Source organism: Gopherus evgoodei, chromosome 15, assembly GCF_007399415.2.
Source record: "Gopherus evgoodei ecotype Sinaloan lineage chromosome 15, rGopEvg1_v1.p, whole genome shotgun sequence".
Lineage (NCBI taxonomy): Eukaryota > Metazoa > Chordata > Testudines > Testudinidae > Gopherus > Gopherus evgoodei.
Window position 1 is genome coordinate 13480099 of NC_044336.1, and position 24203 is coordinate 13504301.

The window sequence follows — 24203 nt, forward strand, 5'->3', positions numbered from 1 at the left end:
TTTTTCTCACCTCCCAGCCCCACTGACATGACTATGCCACTGAAGGAAATAAATGGTTCTTTGTTAGTTTGCCGTTCTGAGAGGCAGGGTGTTTTATATTGTGAATTATATAATTCTTGGCTGGGTGTTTCATAGCAAACAAAGCTTTCTTGTGTCTAAGTACCATTGTATATGCAGGCTGATGGAGCCAGCAGGCTAACAAACGCTCAGAATGTTCACGAAGAAACACAAATGGGGGTTCATTTCCAGAGGATGGGGGAAATAATGAAGATAAAGAAATGGGTCTAGTTAGTTGTGTAACACTTGACAAGCAAGAAACAAATCAGAAGTTGAATGGAATGTCACTTTGACAACTCTTGGTCTCAGTACTCTCAGGGATGGTACCCTGGTGTTCAGGGGGAAAGTGGAACTCAGTGTGGGCAGAATGCTGTGACTGGATGAAGGGCAGTAATCAGAAGCCTGAGATGCCTGCAGTGGGCTTCTGTGGAGCTGCAATAGACTTGTGGAAGACAAAACTTCATGAGTAGAGACCTGCGCAGATACCAAAATGTGCATCCGCATCCTCCAGGATCAAACCACAATCCTCTAACCGTCTTTTACCTGTATCCACAGTAGCAAGCTGTCTCAGATGGGCTAGTGAAGGGGGAGAGGAGGGAGCAAGTGGGGAGTGGGACTTGCAGGGAAGAGACAGCTTGAGGTTGGGGACCGGGGGAAAGGGGCAGCACAGGAGTGAGGTCTCAAGGAGAAGGGGCGGCATGGGGAGGAGGGGCTGGGGGAAAGGGGCATTGCATACTCACAAGCGACAGCACATGGCAGCAGCAGTGTGTGTTGCATCACAGTCAGAGCTGGCAGGATGGGCCTGGGATTGGGAGCATGGCCGGAGCTGGCAGGATTGGCCTGGGACTGGGAGCATGGCCAGTGCTGCCAGGATGGGCCATGAGGGGGACACTCGTGCTGCCTGTGGATCCTGAGCTGCAGAACAGGAAGCAGTGCGGTGAGCGGGTGCTGTATATCCCCAACTCTGACCTGCCGCCCAACCCCAACCCCAAGCACCTGCACCCCCCCGGGCTGCCTGATCCGGATTCTGCAGCCCAGACACTACTGGTAAGTAGAGCCCTGCTCAGTGGTATCTGCATCCTATCCACTATCTGCAAATGTGGTCCATGGATATGATGTAGATATCTGTGGATTTGCAGGGCTCTATTCATGGGAGTCTCAGAGTTGAGGTTTTACCATGACATTCCTCTTGCCCAGCATAGCTGCAGTATGCAGGAGGTCAGACTAGATGATCATGATGGTCCCTTCTGACCCTAATGACAGTTGGCTCACTTAGCTTTACTTGTTAAGGCTCACACCAAATGACTACACAACTGTTCTGTACCCCACAAAAGCAGGCATATATGGGGTGAAGATTGATGACCTATTGCAGGACTGATTTATAACTTGAGAATTTGCCCATGATAACTGGTATAATAGGATGGGTAAGGTTGTCTTTGTTCTGAGGATATTACTGGATTTTCCACCCTGTGGTGCATATGTTTTCCACAAGGTTCTAAACTGTCTTTCAGTCCTGAGTAGCTGAGTCAAAGCTTATTGGCAGGATAGGATGGAATGTTTGGTGAACAAGTTCACCGTGTTCAGTTGAAAGCAACCCGGTGCTAGAGTGTCTCCTCATCCAAACTGGGCTCAAGGAAAGATTTGTGTAGTTAAAGCATAGCTGTCCAGTCAACATGGCAAAAGTTAGGCAAGATGAGTCTTCTCACAGACCTGTGTCATCTGTGAATGTTTCACATACTGTACACCACTTTTTCCATGGGTCTACTCAATAGAAGCTGTTGCTTGGGGGGTTTAGAACTGATAGGGTGATTTGATGCAGCCTGCCTCTCATTTCCTGAAAACATGAGTAGCACAGCGATGCTGGCCTCCAAGCAAAATGTCACGTCTGCACGGCTTGGAGCTGGGCAATGGAGGGGAAGTCACTTGTTTCCTTAGAATGTTCAATGTAAATGTAAAATGTTCCATGATTCAGATCCTAACTTAACTATACAGGCTGCAAAGGATGACATATTAGTTAAAAAGTCATTGCCCTCCAAAATGTTCAGTGGGAAATGTTAATTGTTGCAACAGTAATAGAATGCATCTTGTTCCTGGGCAGTGATGGGAGCAAGAGAAAAATCCCCAAAAGGATATATTACAACAGGGGTATTAGACTAGAGATAGAAAATCTGATCTGCAGAACTTAAGATTCAAGGTCTTGTTCCTTGCATGCATGTTAGTTCCTGTGCATAGAGCCCTGAAAATGCGTGCATATCTGCTTAATATCTTCAACCATTTTTGTGGATCGGATGCAGATACAACCATGCAGGTCTCTACTCACTGGTGGTGTCTGGCTTGGGGAGCCTGGGAGGCTCAGCAGGTCAGGGTCGGGGCTGTCCAGCACCCACTTGCCATGCTGCTTCCTGTCCGGCAGCTCAGACCCCTCAGGCAGCGCTGGCTGCATTTCCAGGCCCATCCCACTGGCTCCTGGGCAGCAGAGCCCACACCTGCCTGGCCCGGTGCCCCACCCCTCCTCTCCACTGTGGTGCAACACGCACTGCTGCTGCCTTGTGCTGTTGCTTGTGAGCCCAAGGGAGCAGAACATGATGTGATGCCCCAGCCCTCACCCGCCCCTTCTCCTCAAGACCCTGCCCCTGCGCTGCTCCTTACCCCCAGTCCCTGCCCTTGCGCTGCCTCTTCCCTGCAAGATACACCCCCAGCTAGCCCTTGTAAGGTGTGAGACAGCTTGCTTCTGAGGGTGCGGATGTGGATACAGGTAAAAGTCAGATATCGGATCATGGTTGATCCTGGCGGATGCAGATCCACATTTTTATATCTACGCAGGGCTCTATCTATCTCCTTTAGTTCTTAGGAAGTAGCTTGTAATTATGATCCTGTTCTTACTGTGTATTCTGCTGGCACATTCGCTCTCTTTGGTGGAAAGATGGATATTATAGATACCAGGCTAGATGAGACCACCTTCATCATCTAGTCTGACCTCCTGTATAACGTAGACCAGGGGTAGGCAACCTATGGCACAGGTGCCGAAGGTGGCATGCAAGCTGATTTTCAGTGGCACTCACGCTGTCTGGGTCCTGGCCACAGGTCCGGGGGCTCTGCATTTTAATTTAATTTTAAATGACGCTTCTTAAACGTTTTAAAAATCTTATTTACTTTACATACAACAATAGTTTAGTTATATATTATAGACTTATAAAAACATTAAAATGTATTACTGGCGTACGAAACCTTAACTTGGTGTGCCGAGTCTTCACTTATTCACTTTACTTCTGAAAGGCTGCCGACCCCTGACGTAGACCATAGAACTTCCCCGAAATGATATCTGTTTGAAATAGAGCATATATATTTTAAAAAATCGTGTTGGAGGGAGTTTGTTAAATATATGCTGTCAGAACTTGTGGCCTAAGACCAGATCTCTCTTCTTTGAGAGCATCTCAAGAAGCACTGGTTCATGGGATCTATACACATGGCTGTGGCCAGAAGATCCAACTTCCTTATCATGGTCTTCTGTAATGCAGTTTGAGCCTTCAGAGCTTCCTGTTTCTCACAGTAAAAAGCTCGTTTACATTTTCACCTCTAACATTGAGCAAAAAGAAAATACTAACATAGAGGCCAATGAAGTATTAGAGAAAGATATCACTTTGATACTTTCTGGAAGAAACTTTTTCTTCCACACAAAGTTACAGCAGGGTGTGTGGATCTCAGATAATTTGTTTCTGTGTAAAACCAACTGCCACATGTAGAACAAATTCCCTCTTTTTAGGCACCTTGACAAGCATTGAGTTACTATTTATGCTATGGAACTTAGTGGTATAACAACAATGAACTTCTGCCTAAGAGAGCTTGATCTGTTGTTAAAGTTGATAGAAGATCTATGGTTTTAGTATATGTAACTCAACAAATGCTGCGAGCAGAACCTCATTTTCTCTATAGCTGACAACCTGAGCAGTAAAAGGTGTGGAAGGCTGTAAACAAGAAAAAGGAAGGGGGATAAGAGTTAAGTGTGGGAAGTGGTAGCTCTCAATTCGCCTTTGGTAGCTCAGGGGGCTACTGAGCTACAAGCAAGTCTGTTTAGCTTTATCAAATCACATGTGACTTTCACAGCAACAAAAATTGAGGGTTTATCCAAAAAAGGCTCAGAGAAAATTACTTTTTGAATACTAAGCAAAGAAGCTGTGGGAGGGAATTGTTATCAGAACTCTTCTACACTAATATTTGGAATGGTTTTCAAACCTCTCTTAGAGATGTGAACACTGCTGTAATGGAATTGTTGATAATGGCTTATGCACTGAAGACTTCCTGCGCCAGGAATATTATTGGGGTCATCCCTTACTTCCCCTATAGCAAACAAAGCAAAATGAGGAAGAGGGGCTCCATAGTCTGCAAACTGCTAGCTTCTATGCTGGCCAAAGCAGGTGAGTGTGTCGTGCAAGGAGGCAGCAGGAATTTTAGCCTCTATAACTTGTTCAACTACCATGCACCCCTGGGAATCAACTGCCCTTCCCTACCTCCCCCAACACACTTGGGGACTTGTCCCCAAGTCCTTGGCCTACACTGAGGAAACTAACATTTGTTCAGCTGTCTTTTACAGTTGTATCTGGGGATGATCCACAAATATCTGATTAGGAATGCTGTATTGATCTGCCTATGCTATGCTCTTTCTGGTGCTGTTTTTTTATAATAGTGTGGCTGGTTGTCAGTACCTGCTTCAAAGCTTTTTCTTCTACCAGCTTATATATCTGTTAAAATGTGGCATACAATATATTGACATAGGATAATTTAGAGACCATGAAATTCGGACACACAGATTGTATATTCCAGAAATTGTATCAGAGAATAGGAGAGGCTATTTGGTGATTCACTCTTTTTTTCACATTTTTAGGTTTAACACACATTATCACTATGGATCTTCATCAAAAGGAAATCCAAGGCTTCTTCAGCTTTCCAGTAGACAACTTAAGGGCATCCCCTTTCTTGCTTCAGTATATACAGGAAGAAGTAAGGCTACTCTAGTTTTATCTATACTTGTTTGCATTTAACCTGTACTTGACATGATATAGCATTGTTCATTCTGTTGCTTACACAAGAATTGTTTTGTTGGGCTAGATTGATGGTCAGTCTGTTTCTGTAGTCTGTCTCTGACTGAGAACAATACCAAATGCTTTCCAGGAAAATGTGAAATAGACCAAATTGTGCAATACTGTAGCAGGTTGGAAACTATTTCCTGATCAAAACTGAAGATAAGGCCATGCTCTGAAGTATGAATTTCATTGTTCTATACAATTGTTTTCTTAGTGTCATTTGAGATACTATTCTTACTCATGCCTTTTAATCATTTTTAAATCCTATTAAGCTGTTTCTCTCACTGTGAAGTGGATGTTTTGGTGATCTGAATTATAGCTGGACTTTATGCGATACTGTTTCCAGCAGTGCTATGCAAAGGTGTGGAGGCAATTTGTTTTATTTAGATATTCAGAAAGTATGATTTGGATACTAGCAAAATCATGCAGACTGCAAGAGTGATGCATTTTAGTAGAGTGCCCAGGATCTCTGAAACAGCACATTTAAATGCTGGAAGAATCAACTCATCCCTTCATTCAGATTCAATAGAGTACAGTGCATCTTCCATGTCTGGCCCTTTCCTTAAAAATGTAGAGTTAATCCCAGTTTTCCTTGGACAAAAAAAAAATCTTTTCCCATCTCTTCCCCCCAGTTCTCATGCAGTATATGCTGTGAACCACTTGGCTTCTGCCCTCCATTTCAGGGTATGTCTACACTGGAGCTGGAAGTGTAACTTCTGTCTCTGGTAGATACACTCATGCTTGCTCAGATCAGGCTAGTGCACTTCTACTTCTAATGCATCTGCTTGCGCTGGGACAGGCTTGCCTAATTGACCTAATTGTATTGCATGAAGAATTCTGAGTATTAAAGTTTAATTTGAGTACTGTGTTCTATTCTGGGGCAGGTTATATACAAATGCCTACTGCCCTTCTTTATATCACTGGTGTTAGCATGGAATTATCTCCTTTTATTAGTACGATAGCATGAGGTTACCCAACTGTTGCACTTGATTGTAAAGATGTGTAGACAATTTTTGTTCACCCAAATTGTAATGAGTTAGGAACAAGTACTATACCTAGTACTAGACTCACTACTTACATGTTAGTAACCTTTCTTTTTAATCCAGATTCCAGATTACAGAAATGCAGTTATTGTGGCCAAATCCCCTGATGCAGCGAAAAGGTAAATAGACTCTTCCTGGCTCTCTGGGTGTATATTTGATAAACCCTGCTGTGATCTGGTAGTATGGAGTGCATGTTGAAATGCAGAGTCCCCTAAACTGAAACAATAAACTTGTCTGTCAAACTGTTTTGCAGTAAAATGCTGAATTCAGACTTAATGCTGCCAACCTTTGAGGTGCAAGCGTCTGGATTGTCCACACAACTGACCCTTGCACTTGGCGGGGAAATGCCCAGATTTAGAGCTCCCAACAGCTGGTGTATTGAGCAGTTGCTATTTACTTGGGTATTAGAGAATGTCTGAGCTTCCCACACATTTAAGGAGTCCTGAAGGCAGTACTGGGCACAGTCAGAATACACAGTCACACCTGTTGCCTTTATCTAATGCTAATGTGGAGATTGCCATTAGGAGGAAGTGGCATCTAGCCCATGGCCCACACCATTGTACAGTGGTGGTTGCAGTAAGGGTCTATGTTTGAATCAGCAGACCTGAGAAGGCAGTGACAGTCAGCTTGTCATAGAGAGAGGATGCGGAGGAACACCAAGAAACTCCTGGTGATGGAATGGAGGGCTAGAGAAGAGGGGAGGTACTGGGCGTTGGGGTATTTAAAGAGGATGGGTTTGAAAAGGCAGTTCTTTCCTAGCACCAATCCTACACATTTTGATAGGAAGTGGAAGGAGCTTTTCTGGAAGTTGAGTGACACAGTGGTAGAGTCCTAAATTCCCCTGCTGATTGTAGGCAAGGATTAAACGTGTGATTAAAAAGCATACCAAGCCAGAGGGCCTTTCCCGAGGTGTTCTCATGTATCCCCCTAACCTGTTCTGGTTTTCATGCAGGGCTCAGTCTTATGCCGAGAGACTGCGTCTGGGACTGGCAGTGATCCATGGAGAGGCTCAGTGTACGGAGCAGGACATGGATGACGGCCGCCACTCTCCCCCAACTGTCAAAAATGCCACGGTGCACTCTGGCCTAGAGCTACCCTGTAAGATTAGCACTCTATCTCCATTTAACTTTCGATCAATGGGGGAAGGCATGGTGATGGGAGCTCGCTGTCTGCTTCATTTTACTGATATAAACTTGGGGTCAGGACTCCTCAGTGGGTTGCGAGGTTATTACATGGGGGGGTCGCGAGCTGTCAGCCTCCACCCCAAACCCTGCTTTACCTCCAGCATTTATAATGGTGTTAAAATTATAAAAAAGTGTTTTTAATTTATAAGGGAGGTCGCACTTGCTATGATGAAAGGGGTCACCCAGTACAAAAGCTTGAGAACCACTAATATAAACTATACCAGTGCAAATCTCATGTAGACAAGGTTGAAGTTAGATCTGAAGACCTTGTCTACGCTGAGGTCTTTGTCAAATCTCCCACTAGCCTCAGTGCAGCTTCAGCTGGCGTTAGTGCCGGGAGAATTTGATAAACATCAATGTGGAGACCGCATTTATTCATCAGGGAGTGGCAAAATTATTCCTGTTAATGAAATAAACTTGACTTCTAACCATCTTATTGAAATACCAAAGGGAAATTTGCAAGGGAATAGCCACTGAGCTGAGAGATTGTTGGGTGAGTAGGCCTTTTCTGCTTTTGGGTGCAGGCTTTTTTTTTCTTTTGGCTGCTGTCCTCTGAATGTGGAGGCTATTCCCTAGAGCTACAGCAGCCTTAACAATAGTCCTTGTCCGTACTGGGAACAAAATGGTGCTAGTTAGTCTCATTTAGATATTGTTTCTGGGAGCATTCTAATGTGACTTGTTTGGTTGGTATGAATAAGGGTCTTTCTAAGAACTTTTGGAACTCAGATTGCTACCTTGTATGCTCTCTCTATCCTCACCCTTGTATTAGCTGGCAGCACAGTTTTATAATGTTTTTTATGTCCAAAATCCTAAAAAACTGTTCTAAGGAACTATGCTGCTATCATGCTAGCAACATCAGGATTCAAACAGCGGTAGCAGTACTGATAAGGAAAAAAATCCAACTGTTTCCCTTCCCTCTTAGCTGTCCAGGTACATGTTTTGGGGCCCTAAGGTTAGGGTTTAGATCATGGATGCATTGTGTATGTATGTGAGACTAGAGCAAGGTGGCGGGTGGGGAGGGAAGGGTGCGGGGAGGAGACATGGAATGTTGCTTTTTGCAGCTGAGGTACCTATCCATCAAGCAGATTAGCTCAGTGATATCTGTCTCTGCAGAAGTTACCAGTAGCATAGATGGTCCAATGCTTGCAGAATGATAATGAACACATAACCAAGAGTAGGTGTTCCTCTCTTGTCCTTGATGTGATGTTTAGAGATCAACATCCTTCATGCATTAGCTAGTTACGATGCTGAGACAAAGTGGGTACAAAGGAAATTGTCATCGTCACAAGTGTTAGTACAACACGTGCACACTTAAAGGATGTATTGAAGCTAGCAGGAGTCTCTTCTTGGCTTCTGACAGCAAATGTTAGTCTATGATTTTTGTCCTCCTGCAAGCATTTTTCCCTCCTGTTTCTAATGGGAACTGAAATTTAACATAGCTGCTTTGGTCTGTTTCCTTGATTCCGAGGTATTTTGCTCTTTAGTATAACTAGAGTATTACTCCTGAGGGAATTCTGTGCCTAAAAATTGTGCGCACAATATTTTAAAATTCTGCAAATTTTATTTGTCAATGAATAAATGTGGCTTCAGCATGGCAATGGGGAGCACAGGCCACTGGCTGCATTGAGGTGGGAGATCACCCTGAAACCCCCACCTCCCTTGGTACAGGGACTCGGCAGTGAGTCTGCACATGACCCTGACACAATGCAAGGGCTGGGTCTGCCCCAGAAACACCCTGGGACCCTGACCCTCTGCACTAGTTATGGGTGGGCAGGCTCATCCCAGCAGGATCCAAGTGTGGAGGGGTTTAGTGTGGGGAGATCCAGGTGTGGGGTGAGAGGTTTCTGCGTGGGGCAATCTGGGTGCAGGCGCTTCAGTGGAAGATCTGGATGCACTGAAGCTCGTTGTGGGGTTCCGGGCGCAGCGGCATTGGGACACTGCAGGGGATCCAGGTGAAGGTAGTTGGGGCTCAAGGGCAGGGGTGAGGGAGGGCTGGGTATGTGGAGATGGGACTCAGCAGGGGGTTCTGGGTGTGGGGGGTCTAAGGGGGGGTCCTGGTGCTGAAGGGGGTGAGGCTTGATGGGGTTGGGGTCCAGGTGCAGCTGGTTGGGGATCAGTGGGGTGGTGGTCTGGGTGTGGGTGGCTTGATGGAGGGGTCCAGGTGTAGTGCTTGTCAGGGTGAGAGCTCAATGGGGCTGCTTAACGGGGGAGACCCAGCTACTGCTGAGGAGATGCACACGCTGGGCTCCCGCTTCTGCCTGTGGTGCCCCTATCCCCTTTTCTTCTCCATCCCCTTCCCCTCGAATAGAAAACGGGAAGGCTCCCAGCACACAGAAGGGAAGTACGACTGGCGAAGGACCCAAGAGGCAGCGTTCAGCTGCAGTGTCAGTTGTGCAGGGACACAGACCACCTCTGTCAACTGGGCAGCTCTCCGCTTCCAGAATGAGAGGGGGAGGGGCATGTAACCCTGTGTGCCCCCTAAAAAATTGCGCTCATGGTCCCCACCAACCCCCATGTGGCTTTCTTTTGCTTCCCTACCATTTTCTGCAGGGAAACATAGGAAATCTGGGTTGGGAGTGGCAGGGAGGTGTTCTGCGGGTGCACAGTCTCGCAGAATCGCCCCGGGGTAGAGCATGTAGATCTTGCGTCAAGGCTTACGTTGATGGTGATTGAAGATTTTAAAGTACTTGAAAATCTAGAAGAGATTCTTTATCAGATGATAAGTCCTCAACTACATTATGGCCTGTTGTAAACAGGACTGTGGTCAGTTGTTCACCATGTTCACTGAAGGTAGGACAGGAAGTAACGGGTGTAATCGGCAGCAAGGGACATTTAGGTTACATATTCAGAAAAAATTTCTAACTATAAGGGTAGTTAAGCTCTGGAATAGGTTACCAGGGAAGGTTGTGGAACCCCCTCATTGGAGGTTTTTAGGATCAGGTTGGACAAACACCTGTCAGGGTTGGTCTAGGTTTACTTGATCTTGTCTCAGCGCAGGGGACTGGACTTGATGACCTCCCCAGGTCCCTTTCAGGCCTACATTTATGATTCCATAACAGATTTAAGGTAGATCAGATTTGAGGCTTAAACTGAGTGCTCCTTAGTGGTAGCCGGCACATAGGTTTGTCCAATCCAATGTCGTTGTGGTTTCAGGGAAGAAATGCTTTCAGTCCACTGTTTTCGAGACATGAGCTCAGCTGGTGTCTCTCACCTTCCTCCTTATTTATCCATCCTAGAAATGTGATGCCTGACTAATTACCTTGCATTCTTCAGTGTCTGAAACACAAATGTAAAACAATCAAATTATGCTACTTGAAGTTAACTAAAAAGGGGAAAAACAGGGTAAATTTCTGAGGCGAGTCTTGCTCCTTGCCAGTAGTGCTTCTATGTAAATTATTTTGTTGATTCTCTGCAGCCTTTGAGTCTTACTTGCTACTTGGTTTTGAGCAAGTGCTGGGCTCTGTTACCTAGGCTACAAAACAACAAAAGTATCTGTTACAAGAAAAATCCATGAAGTCTGTAATTTGTAGCGAATACCATGTATTTGCTCTTCACTGTGCTAAAATTAAAGTGCAGTGGGGGTTAGGAGAAGTGGCATTGTGGGGTCTGTATCGATCCTCTGACTCTTCCTGATCCAATTAGTTCTGTTTACAGGTCAAGAGGTTTTTCCAAAATGCCACTTCAGCAAAACCCTTAAGGTCTGAGTAAGGCTGGATTTTTTGTTTCTTCCTCTTGCACCAGTAACAAAAATAACCGGATGTGGAAGTTTCCTGCTAGTTTTGATGGTGAAGCAGAATAGACTCTAAGTAGTTCTCCTACATCGTTCTAAAACGTAGCATACACTACTAACATAGAACTTGGGTTCCCTTGAATCAGAAGGGTCAGAAAATATCCTTAGTTGCCAAAGGAGGGAGCAAAGTCTCCAGAATTACACCCTTGATTCTGCAGAAGCCCCTCTGGATATAAGGTAGGCACTAGAAAGTTGGGGTATTCCTGGGAAGGAGCCGCCCACCTGGACATACGCTCCTTTCTGTAGAGCGTGGATTTCCCACCAGAAATCGGTGCAGAACCTCCAGTTTTGTGAGCTAGAGTGGTGGTTGAACAGACAGAAAGGTGTCTGTGTCCAAGGCTATATATCTACACTGCAGCTGGAAAGTGCAGTGCCCAGCTCTGGTAGACATACACGAACTAGTGTGATAAAGCTAGTGCTCTAAAAAATAGCAGTGTGGTCACCGCAGCTCAGACTAGCCATGCAAGTACAACCCTGTCTGAGATACTTGATATGTAGTTGCGGCTAGCCCAAGCTGCTGCCTTTGCCTTCCCAGTCATGCTGCCGTTTTTAGTGCGTGAGCTTGAACAGAGCTAGCGTGTGAATGTCTGCCCAAGCTGGGAATTACGCCTCTCAGCTGCAGTGTAGATGTGACCTAAGTGGGAGCAGGAATCAGACCTACTTGGAGGCCTTCTGCAAAGATAACTATGGTCCATGCAGTTGTGGGTGGGCATAGTGGGTCAGCTGGCCGTAGCCACATTCTACTCTTGGCCCAAACACCAGCTCCTATGGGATTATTTGCCTTTAATTCCTGGGCTGTGCTCCTTGTTCATGTTTTACCCTCCTGCGAGAGAGCATCGTAGGATCCACTGTCTGTTTGACTCAGCGACACATGGGAGAGTTATATTGTATTAAAGTGCCATAGTTGGACACTTTTGGCTGCACTTCTTAAACTGCTGTGCTAAAAATTCAGAAAACCAGAAATCTTTGAGCCTTAATACAGGACATCCCTATAAGGCTGTTGTTTTGTATTTGTAGTTCTTTATAGAGCCTTTGTGTTCAAGCCTGCAGCTGATTATGTTGTGCTTTAACAAATGCACATAAGTTTGTGCTTGCCGACTCTCCCTTCTGAAAATGTGTGTAACATGTTAAATTGTTCATGTAGCCTTTTGGCTTGCTATCCAATGTATGTAAGCAATGTGCCACTCAAACCAAAAACCAAACAGGTTTTCATAAGCAAAGGCACTAGGATAAAAAAAACTGAGTGAACTCGTGGGGCGTTTTCCTCTTCTGTATTTAGAATGGGGGCATAAAAAAAAAATCTGTACCTATCTAGGTGCATCACATTGCATAACTATTTGTTGCTGGTTCTTCTGTCATCCTGTTGTAAATACAGCATTATTTTACTTGGTGAATGTAAGTTTAACACACAAACACTTTATGTTGCCTCTGAACTGAAGCCACCACAATATTCCTTAAAAAGTATTGGCCACTAAATGAGAGCAGCAAGTTTGAGCACAGGTTAATGCCATTTCCTTATGCCAGATGAAATGATTTTTTTAACTCTTAATGAAGGGTGATAATTGTATCCAGCACTTAAATCAGAGGAATAAGCCTTTACAAAGATTAGGGCTTTTTGCTGAGCAGTTGGGTTTTTCCACATATTCTCTGAAACATTTTTCATGTTCCTATTTATAAAAATGACTCATCTTCATTTGGTGTCTGACCCTTTTAAAAAAATATTTGCTAGAAACACTAAAATCAGCTTCCTGACTCTTTAGAAGCACTTGCAGTCCTTGGACCAGACTTTGATCTTGGTTACATCCCTGTAAATATAATGAGTTAGAGTGACTTTGGGCTTATACCAGAGTAACTGATATCCAAGTCTGACCTACTTCTTTTAACTTTGTTTGCCTCTTTCAACTACATGGAAACAAAGGTTTTATACCTGGGAGGAAAATGATGACTTACTATTTAGAGCAATTTTTCAAGCCACTATCTCCCAGCAGTTCTGACTTGTAAGTGTGACTAGGGCTGAGGTTTTTGGAGAGGGAGAAACTGACCACAATGACTTCGGCGTGTGTTTTACCTCACATTGGAGCAATCGAAGTTCTTTTGAGATTTGACGTGGTTATGGGTGGATATTGGCTTGCAATTTTTTTTCTTTTCTTTACAGAGATAATTGATCAAGAAAAAGGGAGAACAGCTCTTTAGGAATCGGGTAGGTCTACATCAGGGGTAGGCAACCTATGGCAGGCGTGCCGAAGGCGGCACACGAGCTGATTTTCAGTGGCACTCACACTGCTCGGGTCCAGGCCCTGGTCCTGCCCAGGGGCTCTGCATTTTAATTTAATTTTTAAATGAAGTTTCTTAAACATTTTTAAAACCTTATTTACTTTATGTACAATAGTTATATATTATAGACTTCTAGAAAGAGACCTTCTAAAAATGTTAAAATGTATTACTGGCACGTGAAACCTTAAATTAGAGTGAATAAATGAAGACTCGGCACACCACTTCTGAAAGGTTGCTGACCCCTGGTCTGCATGCTGCCTACCCTACTTTACAAAGCAAAAAAAAAAGGCTTAAATATAGCATTTAAATATAGAGAAAAAAGGAAGGACACTAATTACTGCTAATATTGGTAGCTGACTGTCAAAACTCTGACCATAGTGTGGAGATTAAATTACTGGTAAGGAATACTTCATTTGTTATGCAGTGCAAAGGTGCAAACTCCAGATGAAGAGTTACATGTTTGCCGGTAAAATAGTGCTGAATTTCAACTCTAAGATCCATTCACCATCCTTCTGAATGGAATTCTTCCTGGTCTGTCTCCTGTAAGCAGAACCCTGTTCATCTGTGGAATGTATGTTAAGGTTGGGACAGGAGTCAGATGTAATCCTTCGGGCATTTGATAGCTCAGTCCTTCCTACCAAGAGTTTTATTATCTAAACTAGATTAATAATTAATCAAAACTGGTAGGTAGGGCCTGCAGCTGAAATATTTTAGCCTGCTTATTTCTTGTGACGTTTAATCCTGGTTTATTAAAAGTACCCTTCCTCCTGCCCTCCCCTTTACATGAGAACTGTTTTTTTTCCCTTTACACTCATGTCTCTATGTATTGGCAAGCAAGCTGTAGAAAACAGTTGTAGAGCGACTGAGGAATCTCTGCTTCAAGGAACACTTCAGTTAGGACTCAAACTAGCTGCCTAACTGAGATGTTAAACTAAAATTCAGCACTGACCAACTTATTCTGTTCAAAATGTAATTCTTTGGCTTTTTAAAATTTGACTAAGGTTTAAAGGAAAATGAGCCCTTTACATATGATTCATTACATTGCGCTGTTTTATATGCTTCATGTAGTAGCCATATACATTTGAAACTGTGGTCCCCATAAATCACATTTATCTTACACCTAAATCTGCTTCACCTATACTCTGCCACATATCCACCTCTGCCAAAGCTACTAACATTCCAAACTACAGAGTATCTTACACATCATTTTAAGAGTATTCTATTAGTCTGTGCAAGAGGGGTATTTTCAGTCAGTTTGAGGTGAGATATCCTGATCCAGTATGATTAAAAGTGATTTCCTTACTATTAGCTTAAAATCCCTTTTTTTGGTAATAGGATAAGGCTTTTCTTTCTGCCCTGGTAGAATGCTAGGTATTAGACGAGTGCATACATTTTGTAACAATATATTCAAAAAAATTATTTTTTGTATCTGAAAGTTCTTAACTCCTCTGAAGCCTGTATAGTTGAATCATAGTAATTGAAGCATCTGTCTTTACAGTGGGAGGCTATGAAAAAGTATCAGTGACATTTTATTTTAAAATACTCTAATCCTCTCAATCATTTCTACAGGGGTTATGTAAAAGGTGTCGCATACGTAGAATTTTAAATGGGGTAATATGAATGTTTTCATGATGGGCTGGCGTGGGCTGATAAATATCACTTCCTTACTACTGCATTTGAGCAACGATTCATGCCATTACATGCTTTCACCAGATTCATGCAATGTACATTTCATACCCTTAGATATCCTCTTTATGTCATACACATGCCCCGAGATTTTTGTGTTATAAATCAAAATGTTCATTGTCAGGGAAGGGACTTCTTAAATGTACTTGGCTCAAGGGTGGCCAATCCTTGCCCAGGTGAGGGATTTATTAACAACTTGCCAGCAGTCTGAGGGCCGCATCCAGTTTGTGGAGCAGATGGCTGTCTGACTTGTCTTTAAATCCAAAGTAGAAGTGCAAAGTAGACAGTACATATCAGCATATGATGCTCCACCTTGATATTGACACTGCTTGCCTGAAGGTGGAGCGTTTCCTGTTGGTACATGTAGTTTCTGCATGCCACAGATCCATATAAAAGTACAGCTCTTTGAAGTGTGGGGTGAGGGGGAAGGCAGAGAGGGATTGGCACCTTCTTACTCAACAGATCTGATCCTTTTATATGTCATCTACAAAATTTAGTAATAAGTGTATTTACTGCTTTTTACTCCTGTGTTGGGTTTATAGTGCTAAGATTGAGCTGGATTCTATTTGTCCTTCTTCTGAACACTAATTACAAAATTCCAGTCTCCTATACTACTGAAAGCAATGAACGTATGCAGGGCTGTCTTTAGGATTTATGGGGCCCTATGCAGTATTATTAAACTGATGCCCCTATGCCTGACGGCAGCCCAGGCTCACATGTGTATAAGCCTGGTCTTCTGAAGGATTTATTTAAAAAACTGTCTGAATATCCAAGCATTTAAGGCTAAAGATGAATACTCAAGATTGTGCATCTAAAAATCTATGCAAGGATTTTTTAGCGATGTGATTTTATAATCTTCAGCAACACACTAATGACATATTTTTAAAGCAAATTTTAACATGTTCTGAGTAAATATTACAGTGATGCACAACTGTTTTTTGTCAGTAAATTCAGAAACTGACAGCTTGTCTACATCACAAAGTTGCAGCGCTGGTGAGGGGGTTACAGCGCTGCAACTTAGGAGGTGTACACATCTGCAGGGCATCACCAGCGCTGCAACTCCCTGTTTGCAGCGCTGGCCGTACTCCCGTTTTGTCTCGGGTGTAGAGGATCCAGCGCTGGTGATCCAGCGCTGGTAATCAAGTGTAGACACTTACCAGCGCTTTTCTTGACCTCCGTGGAATAAGCAGGTATCCCAGCATACCTGAGGAAGCCTCTCTGGTAATCAAGCAGGTATCCTTCCCCGCGGTTTGCTCCGGTGTTCTCCGAATCCCCCTCCAAGCGGGTCTCCTTCCCAGCGGTTTGCAGGGGGGTTCGGGGAACGCGAGAGCAAACCGCGGGGAAGGAGATCTGCTTGCTCGGGGGTTCGGGGAACGCGAGAGCAAACCGCGGGGAAGGAGATCTGCTTGCTCGGGGGTTCGGGGAACGCGAGAGCAAACCGCGGGGAAGCAGGTCTCCTTCCCCGGTTTGCTCTCGCGTTCCCCGAACCCCCGTGCAAGTAGGTCTCCTTCCCCGCACCCCCGAGCAAGCAGGGGGGTTCGGGGAACGCGAGAGCAAACCGCGGGGAAGGAGATCTGCTTGCTCGGGGGTTCGGGGAACGCGAGAGCAAACCGCTGGGAAAGAGCCCTGCTTGCACGGGGGTTCGGGGAACGCGAGAGCAAACCGCGGGGAAGGAGACCTGCTTGCTCGGGGGTTCGGGGAACACGAGAGCAAACCGCGGGGAAGGAGACCTGCTTTCCCGCGGTTTGCTCTCGCGTTCCCCGAACCCCCCTTGAAGCCGCCCAACAGCGCTGCAGTGTGGCCACATCTAACACCACTTGCAGCGCTGGTTGCTGTAAGTGTGGCCACTCTGCAGTGCTGGCCCTATACAGCTGTACTAATACAGCTGTAACAACCAGCGCTACAAAATTGTAGATGTAGACATACCCTTACAGTATATACCTGGGAGTTGGCAAATGCCTGTTAAATGGCTTCATTACCACTTGAATGGCTCTTTAACAGTTTTAATGTTGTGCTAATAGGTCTGGCAGGCTGGAAGCCTTTTTCACTTTTAAGTACTGCAGCAGCCAGCTGTCATGGGAGCCTGCAGGAGTGGTAGAACAGGGATAGGAAGAGGCGGAAAGATGGACATTAAGACCCAGAGGTGCCCCAAATTTTTGGGTGCATATGCCTAAGGATGGCCCTGAACATATGCAGGTGTCATAAAGGGTCTTTTCTGGTCTGCAGCACACTTTATTGGGGATAGAGGAGAAGGAGAGAATCCAGCTTGAGTCTCAGATCCCCAGATCAGTTTGCATGGCTAGCTATCAGAAAACTATCTCTTGCAAACCAGGGACGTTTGATAACATCCTTTGTGGAAGCCCACAACACCATTTTTAGTCACTTTTTGGAGCAGAAGTGCACTTTTAGATGAGAGCAGCACCACTGCTTGAGCTGCATTTGGGCCAACAGCTGCATCATAGCTGCTTTGACATAAGGAATTTTAAGACATTTAAAGGGAAAAAATGCTAATCACCAGCTGGCTCAGTTGAAGTGAATGTGAGACGTAGGTGCTTGATGCCTCTGGAAATCAGACTCTTAATTTCTTATTAAGCTCCTCTACTTCTCTCTTTTTAAAGTGATTTATAAAAATTGAAGTTCTGTGGGTCTTATGGGGTATATACATATAAATTGCAAGAAGTGATGCACCAAGTTTAATTGAAAAAAGTGGGAGCCTGTCCTACCTACAGTGCAGTAAATGGATATATGCATGCAGCAGAACTGCCGTGTATGGAATCTAACTAGGCTTTGCTTTGTTTTTAGTGATGATGGCCAAAGAGAAGCCACCAATAACTGTAGTCGGAGATGTTGGGGGAAGAATCGCCATCATTGTGGTACGAGACTGAAAGAGCAGTGGGGTGGGATCTTTTTCTCCATCCCATCTCTAATATGTATACCTCCATGTAGCTGGGATTTCTGTTCTGTAGTAGAAATGACACAACATCATTCAAGTTCTAACATTATATTCACATTCCATCCTCTCCTCAACTCTCTCCAGCTTTCCTGTGTATCTAAATAGGAAAGACAGACAAACCCTGTTAATATCCAGTGTTCAGCCCTGTGTCCAAAATGTGGGGCTGTGGACCCTCAAATTTTCCTGCCTAGTTACGCCATAACCCAAAGATGAATACCTCCAAATGGAATTCACTTGCTACTGGTCTCCATTTACCCTGCTGAACTGTTGAGATGGGTGGCATGGGGTTTTGGTATCATTGGGAGGATGGATATAGTCTTCTCCTTTAGATACAAGACTGAAAGTGCAAGACCCTTCTGGGTTCTAGTCCCAGTTCTGCCACAGAAGTCCTGTGTGACCTTGAGTAAGTCAAAATCTCAGTGCCTCACATTTCCCTTTCATTAAAATGGGACTCCTTCTATCCCTCACATTGGAGCTGAGATTTAAGTCATTGTGTGAGAGGCACTCGGATACTACAGTGGGGAGAACTATAAAAATATTTGCAAATAAATAAAATTACATTAATTATCAGAGCTGGTGTATAAAGGATCTTCATCAGTAGTCAAGGTAGACACTAACTTCCTCAAATATATATAGACTCTGCTGGTATAGCTGTGAAGAGATCAAAGTCTGTTTTCTTTCAGGTGGTAACTTCCTGGTTCTGATTGTGGGGTTGGTTTGTGTTTCTCTTAGGATGATATTATTGATGATGTGGAAAGCTTTGTAGCAGCTGCAGAAATCCTGAAAGAGCGTGGTGCTTACAAGATTTTTGTGATGGCCACTCATGGACTCTTATCTGCAGATGCTCCCCGTCTAATTGAGGAATCCGCAGTCGATGAGGTATGTCACTGCTGCTTGTCTTGTGGAGATGGGAAAAGGTTGGATGGTGGCCACATGGGTTCACGCACTAGCTTTTTGCCTCTAGACAGCAAGGTTCCAGATCACAGTTGTAAAATGACTTTCATCACAAACTGTTACCTAGTAAAAATTGTATCACAAAACCAACCAACCATACAGTTCAGCATGCAACTAACATTACCTATTCTGACTGAGAGTGGGTTTGGGATGATTTTTCAAAGCTTCATTTGGGGTAAGTTTAGCCTCTGCTTGCACTGAATAGCTTTTACCTGAGACTAATGTTCATTTTTTCATGAGTGACGCAATTAATCAAATTTACATATATTTGAGAGAAAACTAAAGCTGGTCTTTGCCAGATGACAAGAGAGATCCAGGAGTGAGAGTAATGGGGACATTAAATGAGGCTTCTAATATAGTTATCAGAAATGGGTTGTTATCCATTTTTTAGAAGAAGAGAATGGAAAAATCTCATTTAGCTCAAAGGCATATGGCCTCTCAAGAGTCTGTCCTCTATGCAGATTTCCCATCTACATATAAATTTATTAATACCTATCTGGATGGAGGGTCTAAAGCACAGCCACCATTGGAAATTATGCTGAGTTGCCTTAATAAGGAGCCTTTGGGACCAGAAACTCTGTTTAGGGGACAGTCCCCTTCTGAATTTTATGATATTTGTTTTAATAGCCACACTTCTCCAAAGGGCAGACTTCACCTATTTTATTGGTACAGTGAGTCTGCATCCTTTGCTATCCTCTGGCAAGACTATTCACATGGATGCTTCTCCATCACATCCCATGTGCATGTGTTTGCTTTCCTGTGATATTTATTTTACTTTTCTCTGCCTCTCCTGTCTGCTCATGGACTTTGTGGGGTATTATTGGATCAAGCCATCAAATATTCCATCCTGAGTGGTCAAGAGCCTATGATGTACTCAGACTTGCTAGTCCACGTGGAGGAACTTCATGCAGAGCATCACTGATGTTGACCCTTTCTTCAAATGATCAGCCTTGGAAAATCTGTCATTTCAATCATATAATATTAGTGATATTTACACCTACCCCAAATCCTCTAACTACCCAGAGAAACGTCAGATACAACTGATTTTCAGAGTTTTATTCTTAGGTAGCCGTTAAATGTGAATTGATGTGTGGGTGGCACTCTCTATCTCTCTGCAGGTGGTGGTGACCAACACAGTTCCTCATGAAGTTCAGAAGCTGCAGTGCCCCAAGATAAAGACTGTGGATATCAGTTTGATCCTCTCTGAAGCCATCCGAAGAATCCACAATGGGGAGTCCATGGCTTATCTCTTCCGCAACATCACCGTGGATGACTAGATTGCAATGTTGCCCTTGTCCTGGCTTTCCTGAAGACAAGGGAGAAGGAAATGTGCCTGAAAATGCAATGCCATAAATTATAGACACAACACAACTGTTTCTTCTGCTAGAGGGAGGGTGTAGGATGTTTAAGGACTGAAGCCATGAGATTGAATAGCAAAAGTAAAATTGAACAGCCCTGATACCTGCAGCCTCTTCTGCTCACCTTGCAGGGAGGATTACATTTTAGTTCTGATCAGGAAATAGAGAGGCTTTGAATTGCAAGTAAAAGTTGTCTGAAAACTATTTAGTGTCTGCCTCTCCCCATTTAAAACACAGCTGTAGTCTCATGAGAGGGGGAATCTGGAAGTCGTGTTGCTGCACATGGACTGATGAAGTAAAGATGGTGATGCTGTTTCTAGTCTATGGATTGACTATAGAATACAGAAGGGGACGCTTCATTTAAGCTGTCTGGGCAGGTAGGGTGCTGCCTGTAGTGGGGATGTGCAGAAAACCCCCATGCCAACTTTTGTAGCCTTTTCTAATTTCATTTATTCAGCATAGGTTTATTTTTATAAAATTATTGGCTGTAAGTATATTCAACAATGGCAGCCTGGAATGACCCAGTGGCAGTTAAATCCTTAGATTTGTCGGTGTTTATAACAACTTAAATATATTTATCTCAGCAGGAGTGGGAACATAGTAGTAGAATATGTCAACTTTATCTCTCGAGCCTTGGATTCTTGTCACAACTCTGTGGCAAGTAATGTGAGTTTGATCCCTGTTGGAACACTTGTCTACATTGTCTAAATTAAGCACAATTTGTGATTTTTGGCTGTTGGCTCAGAAGTTGCCTGGGTTTGATATATCCTGGCAAAATTATATGGAGGAAACTTTGCATGTCTGCCTCAGAGATGGCTATACTTTCTGAAACTCTAATGTTCAAGCAGCTAAAAAGCATAGGATGTTTCTTTTGGACCTTTTCCCTGTGGACAGCTGCCATTTTGGTCTGTTGTTGTAAACAGGTTAAATACATTGACGAGGCAGCCCTGTAAAGTAAAAGAAAATGTAGATGCTTTAAACCTGTTTTCTGAAACACCCATTGAATTCCTGCCTCTCAACAGTGAGGCATTGTTGCTTGCTCCTTTTCCAAGTGACACACAACCTTGGCTCTTGGCAAGGAGTATATGGCTGGTGAATTGTGAGGAGTTTTGCTGGGCTGTAATAAGATCCAAGGGCATATTCCAAAACATCCACCAAAACTTAGAATATTTTCAATTTGGCTCAGTGATCAGTAATTTGAGGCTATTGCTTGGGAGAGGACAATGCAGATTGATTGCTTTGTCCAGCAGGGGTTTGTTTATAGTATTACTTGCCCTTCAACTTCTACCTACATATTTCAGTCCCACTTCAATGTACAACAAATCCTAGAAGTGTCAGAGCATGTGTTTGTGCTGGGAGTCCAGGAAGAACCTTGAATGTTCAGCAAACAAAAGGTTCTCAGTAGAGTGAAATGCATGTTATAGAACTGGCTTCCTATCTCATAGCCACTGAGCGTGTATGGAATATGGGTTCAGGAGCACCTTGCCTTCTCTGGAATCCAGCTGCTGATCTGTACCTACAAACTGGATCTTCTTGTAAGCAATATACGGGACTGTTCTTAATTTAGTGACTCTGTTCACTAAGTATTAGAAAAAGTCACAGCTATACTCCATTACCATGACTTTATGTATGTGGCTCCTCAGGGCTGCTAATAGTTATATTTTAACAGAGTACCATACTTTAAGTATTACTGAAGGGACTGACTGACAAGCATGTATGTGAAGAAATCATAAATACTCATGTCTTGTTCTTAATTAGTGCTAGGCTACAACTGTTCCTCATGATAGCCAGTTTTACGAACATGAAAACATCCTCTCCTCATATCCCCTTTTAATTAGTTTAAGGTAGACCCTACCCTGGGTGAAGTGGCCCAGTTCATTAGCCGGCTGCCCTCTTGCCTCAGTTTTATCTCTAGAATGAATTTGGTTGGGCCATAGTCATAAATCAGTCACATCATAAAATCCCAACCAGTTTGGCCCAATTGGCAGCCTGTGCTCACAAGGCCCAGAATTGCAATATGAGAGATTGCAAATGAGGGTGAAAATGCATCAGAAGAGCTGTGTGGAAGCTTGCAGTGCATCTGCCTGAACTATAGCTGGCTTGGCATTGAACTTAACTGAGTCGTTTTTTTTGTTTTGTGTTTTTTTTTCTTAATTTCATGGAATCCAGCCCTGGTGGCTGCCATCATTACAGGATGTGCTGTCAGGTTTTTTTTAGATAAAGGCCTCTCCCACCCAGTTTCCTCTGCCTTATGAAAGACTTGATTATCATTATGTCATTGCCAGTTATCAGAGTAGGGGTTTAGGGGGCCTTGTAGGATTTAGTTTCTTATAGCAGTGGTGCCATTCAGAAAGTCTTGGTCTATCTGACCATGTCATCTTTATTCCCATCCCATCTCCCATATCCTGTGTTCTCCCTCTAACTCAATCCTGATTATGAAAAAGCAATAAATTTAGATTTCCTGTTTTGGTTTTAAACTTCTGAAAATTTATATTTTCTTTTCTTGTAAAACAAATGTGGCGTATTCTTTTCTCAACCCACCATCTGCCACCTTTCGCAGAAATTATCTTGGCTGAGAGTGCCTGACTGGGGAGAGGGGTTAATGCTACATGATGGCATTACTTTGAGAGTTGATTTTAAGGTGAAGGAGGTGGTGGTGGGGCAGGGGGATGGGGAGTTCTCGTTTGTGTGTTTGCTGATAGATCACTCAGGTTCTAAACAGTCTTCCCAAGATTCTTGGAGTATTTTACTTTAAAGAATTATTTAGCAGCATGTATAAAATATAAGCATTTATGTTCCCCTTCTACATTTTACCACGTTGACATGGCTTTTTACTTCAGGATGTCATGGAATTCCTAGAAGTCCATTTAGTAATGAGTTTAGCATCCACTTTCTGAAACCATCCTCAACTGAGGCTATAGGAAGAATGAAGATCCTTCATGTTCTTGTTTGATATCTCAAAAACCGGAGAGATGCTCAGTTTAAATTGCACAGTAGTGGAGAGGAAGCAATTTAAACTGAGCTTCCGTTATCTCCCAAATTCAAACTTTCAAAATGGTCTTGGTGGCTTATAAATGTCTCCTTTCTGCACATGGCTTAAATCTCCGTTAGGGTTGTAGTTTGATAATCTCTAACGAAGAAAAACCTTTCCAAATTGAATCTCTCAATGTGCATACTGCTTTAGAACTATACTTATGTCTTTGCAGTCTGCATTGAAGTGAGTAAAAGACACTGGAGAAGGTAATAAAAGCCCTGGGGCACCTCTTTCTTGCAGATTTATTTATGTTCATGCATTTTTCCTGTCCGGGGCAGAGTGAAAACAGCTGTGTGGTTGGCATATGTGTATAGAGTTGGTTAAATCTGCTTGATCTAGATTACGCTGTTAGCTAATTTCTTTGGAAAAAGTGACATGAGCACTCATTCCTGTGTCTGTTAGAAAGCCGTAGAGAAATTCCCAGAGTGGATGCTAATAAACTCTCATTTTCAACTGAGCGTTTCTCTGAAATTTATTGCAAAAAGCACTCCAATGGCCCAGATACAAGCCTGCTGAGTATGCATAGTATCACTATTTGCATTGGTTCCATTGCACCTTTCTTTGTCCTTTAGCTCTGTGACACATGAAGCGTATGATCACCACATGGATTTGATGCCTATGATATTATAATGCCATTAGAGCTCCTTTGAGCTAAGGCACATCATAGTGCAGAGCAATAGGGGACAAATTCTTACAAAGCAAAACATTCAGTAACAGATCAAATTCAGTAAGACCATAGCATATATATATCCTTTACTAAATTTCATGGTCACAGCTGTCTAATCCTCT

At 43.5% G+C, this 24203-nt stretch overlaps 1 protein-coding gene across 5 annotated transcripts in view; it reads left to right on the plus strand.

Annotated features, from left to right (window-relative positions):
* PRPSAP1 (phosphoribosyl pyrophosphate synthetase associated protein 1) overlaps positions 1-23871 on the plus strand; it is a 45877-nt gene extending 22006 nt beyond the window's left edge. For all 5 annotated transcript variants that reach the window (XM_030533927.1, XM_030533926.1, XM_030533928.1 and 2 more), the window contains 7 exons: positions 4300-4472; positions 4940-5055; positions 6245-6300; positions 7134-7279; positions 17918-17988; positions 18801-18947; positions 20141-23871. In XM_030533927.1, the coding sequence (XP_030389787.1) occupies positions 4300-4472; positions 4940-5055; positions 6245-6300; positions 7134-7279; positions 17918-17988; positions 18801-18947; positions 20141-20299 (868 nt within the window). In that variant the 3' untranslated portion in view covers positions 20300-23871. The remainder of the gene's footprint in view (positions 1-4299; positions 4473-4939; positions 5056-6244; positions 6301-7133; positions 7280-17917; positions 17989-18800; positions 18948-20140) is intronic.
* The last annotated feature ends 332 nt before the right edge of the window (positions 23872-24203 follow it).